Below are 3,513 nucleotides of genomic sequence, written 5' to 3'. Positions count from 1 at the left end.
TTGTTTTGAATTAAAAAAATGAAATATACGGAGCTACCTATCAGTGGAATTGAGGTGTTGGTTGGCCAACTGGTTTTGGTTGTACTTGTGCCAACATATTGAGCAGTATTGCATTGGTGACTCTGTTCTTATCAGAACATGAATGCAAGTTGTTTTCCTTGATTGGATTAACTGCTGCAAGTGGTTTGATTGCCACTTATTTTGGAGTAAAATCAAAGAAATAAGCTTATTAATGATGATCCTCAGTTTGATGTAATCTTTATAAGCAAGAGTGTTGGTTTCTTCTTGTTTATTGATTTTCAATCAAATAAAGATATTTCCCTAGGACCAACTGTTATTATAAAATTACAATCATTTACAAAAGCAAATAAAAAAATTGGTGAAGTGAAATTCAATACTTCTAATTTAGTATATTCAGAATCATAAACATCCACAACATGATTTCCTGATTCTAGTATAAATGTTTTCTTATAATATGGATCTGATAGTGTGAGTATCGTATTTTGTGTACATGGTATTATTTTTGAAATGTTGCCTTTTTTAGAAATAATTTGTAAATATGATCCTCTCCTAGTAAAACTAGAAACTAGTAAATTATTATTAAAATCCAATCCAATATGATTTGAAATTCTATGACCAGATGCAATTGAAATTTTACCAAGACAATTTCCTGTTTTGGAATCTAATAATTGCACATTTTTAGTAATACTTGAATTTAAAAATAAAATTCCTCTTTCATCTTGAACAATTGAATTAATTCCATGAATTTCCTTTCTCCAAATTATATTTCCACTTTCAATTTCAACTTTCCATAATTCTGATAAATGAATATTAATTATATTTGCAATTAAAAAACATTTTTCACATTTCAATGAATAAAAATATTGATAATGTTTAACATCCTGTTTCAATGCATATTTAGTAAATATTTCCTTATTTGTGATTAATTTATGAATTGGATCAAAATTAAATTTTAAAACATGAATAGTATTAACATCTTTAGATAAAATTAAAATTAAATAATTAATATTATCAGAATAAATGCAAATAATTGAACCGTTAATATAATCATTGGATCCAAATAAATCACTATATGTAATTGTTTGTAATTTATTTAGTTTAGATTGATAACCTTTTAATGTTTTATTGGTTTGATTATTCGGAAGAGTTAAATCATCACACTGTGATGACATTTTTTAATATTTAATTTTTTTATTGTAACTATTACATAGTTATTATTTGGATTTAATAGATCCCATTGAATAAAATTATGAAAGAATGATGTGGCACATGACGTTAAAAGCTTATCAATCTAAACTAAATAAATATGGAGCCTACAGAAAAATATCAAGGATTTCATGTAAGATGTTTTGATCTCTAAGAAACGTAAAGCCGTCATAGCTCAGTTGGATACAGCACAGGACTTCTAATCCTGGGGTCGTGGGTTCGAGCCCCATTGTCGGTATCTGATTTTTGTTTCAAAAACTAAACACTATCCCAAAGTTACTTGCAAATAAATGCGCTTGTTTTTTAGAGTTTAAAGTCAATCCTTAATAGCTTCTTGTATTATTCAAATAGAAAGTATATTATCAAATTGCAATACATTGAAAATCCAAATCGTTCTTTGACTTATTTTTACATTAGAATATTCTTCCTTCCTCCCTTATTCTAAACCTTCCAATGACTCCGAAATGGTATCATGACTATTTATTCTTGTAGACTATTAGAAACTAGCGCTATTTGCCTCACTTGAATCGGACTCAAAATGAGCGCTTTACTTTGGGCCGTGGCTTCCAAAAGATTAAAGGAAGCTCAAAAGATTCTCCCACCTTTGATACTCAAGTAGTTATTTAAAAGAAAAACAAAAACAAACAAAGCCTTCTTCTTTGAAAAACATATTTATTATCCATTACTATTGTTGTTGATTGTTTTTATTATCTTTGAATAGAGAATAGGACAACACACTTTTATACTTGTAGATAGTATTATCCATTCTTCTTGTGTTTTCAAAACAATTATCATCATCACCATCATCAACACTCTCCATCATCAACACAAAAACTACAATAGTATATCATATAACATTATTTATTCGGAAGAAAAAGGCTTTAAAACATGTTTCAAAGATTAAAAGCCAAATTTACCAGAACACCAGTATGTATATTTTCATATTCTCTAAACACAACAATTTTAATATGTAATATTACTATATTCATCTTTATATAATAATAATAATAACAAAACAACAGAGGGATGGAAATTCCCTAGTAGACCATTCGAATGAATCATCAAATAATCAAAATACTCTACCACTACCATCATCATTAACATCACCTCGTGAACATACAACACTAGTAATGTCAAATTCTAGTACTGCTATTATGAGTTCTGCAACAATTAATACTAATTATAATAGTACTAATAATCCATCAACACAACATAGAAGTATATCGGATATGTTTACTGGGAATGAAGTTGGAGCCTTTAATACTTTTAATATTCAACAACAACATGATGCAACAAAAACTAGATTACTATTTGCAAATGATGAAATGTCAAACGCCACCAACAAATTTATTGATAATTCCATAACGACTACTAAATATACTTTCTACAACTTTTTATTTAAGAATTTATATGAACAATTTCATAGATTTGCAAATTGTTGTAAGTATTTTAATGATTTATCACTTATTTGAATGATGAAATATTATAATTGTACAATATTTGAATAATGGATGATGAAATATTTGTGAAAATAGATTTTTTATTTATGGCAGTTTTGCAAACTATTCCAACATTGTCACCAACAGGTCAATTTACAGCATTCTTTCCTTTAGCATTTGGTAAGTATTATATTGGAGGTATTATACTAAACAAAATCTAATATATGACTATTAATAGTATTGATTTGTACAATGATTAAAGATGCTTATGAAGATATTAAAAGACTCTATTCTGATAGAGTTACAAATAATAGAATTGCTCATGTTTTGAGAGGTGACAAATTTGAGGATATATTTTGGAAAGATGTAAAAACAGGTGATATTGTTAAAGTAGATAATAAGGAACCATTTCCTTGTGATTTAATTCTTGTCTCTTCAAGTGAATCACAAGGTTTATGTTATGTTGAAACTTCAAGTTTGGATGGGTATGTTATTTCTATGGATTGAATGTTGATTAACTTGTTGATTTTATTAAATTGGAAATTGGAAAATCAATTGAATTCATATTAATTTGGATATAAAGTGAAACTAATTTAAAAATTAAGAGATGTCGTCATGAAACTTTGGAACTTTCAACACCTGAAGCACTTGATAAAACTAGAATGATTGTGGAATGTGAAAAACCAAACAATAGATTATATAAATTTGAAGGTACAATGGTATTGAGTAATGGAAAGAAATTATCCATTGATACCGAACAAATTTGTTTACGTGGATCTTCATTGAAAAATACTGATTTTATGATTGGTGTTGCAATTTTCACTGGACACGATACTAAATTAATGAT

The 3,513-nt window shown here is 27.4% G+C and overlaps 1 protein-coding gene and 1 non-coding gene across 2 annotated transcripts in view; both read left to right on the top strand.

Annotated features, from left to right (window-relative positions):
* Window positions 1-1,391: 1,391 nt before the first annotated feature.
* On the top strand, window positions 1,392-1,465 carry NAEGRDRAFT_t615. The gene has a single exon. It is a non-coding gene; the product is annotated as a tRNA-Arg (tRNA).
* A 650-nt stretch (window positions 1,466-2,115) lies between these two features.
* The window catches only part of NAEGRDRAFT_72764 (uncharacterized protein), a gene marked incomplete at both ends in the record, with an annotated part of 4,728 nt that continues 3,330 nt past the window's right edge, over window positions 2,116-3,513 (top strand). Inside the window, 5 exons of the mRNA XM_002672074.1 lie at window positions 2,116-2,154; window positions 2,250-2,667; window positions 2,763-2,846; window positions 2,905-3,151; window positions 3,250-3,473. Of these exons, the coding sequence (XP_002672120.1) occupies window positions 2,116-2,154; window positions 2,250-2,667; window positions 2,763-2,846; window positions 2,905-3,151; window positions 3,250-3,473 (1,012 nt within the window). The remainder of the gene's footprint in view (window positions 2,155-2,249; window positions 2,668-2,762; window positions 2,847-2,904; window positions 3,152-3,249; window positions 3,474-3,513) is intronic.

The sequence above is a fragment of the Naegleria gruberi genome, assembly GCF_000004985.1.
Source record: "Naegleria gruberi genomic scaffold NAEGRscaffold_56, whole genome shotgun sequence".
NCBI classification, from domain to species: domain Eukaryota; phylum Heterolobosea; class Eutetramitea; order Acrasida; family Naegleriidae; genus Naegleria; species Naegleria gruberi.
The sequence above is the reverse complement of the archived record's forward strand: the minus strand, read 5'-3'. Positions and strand labels throughout refer to the sequence as shown.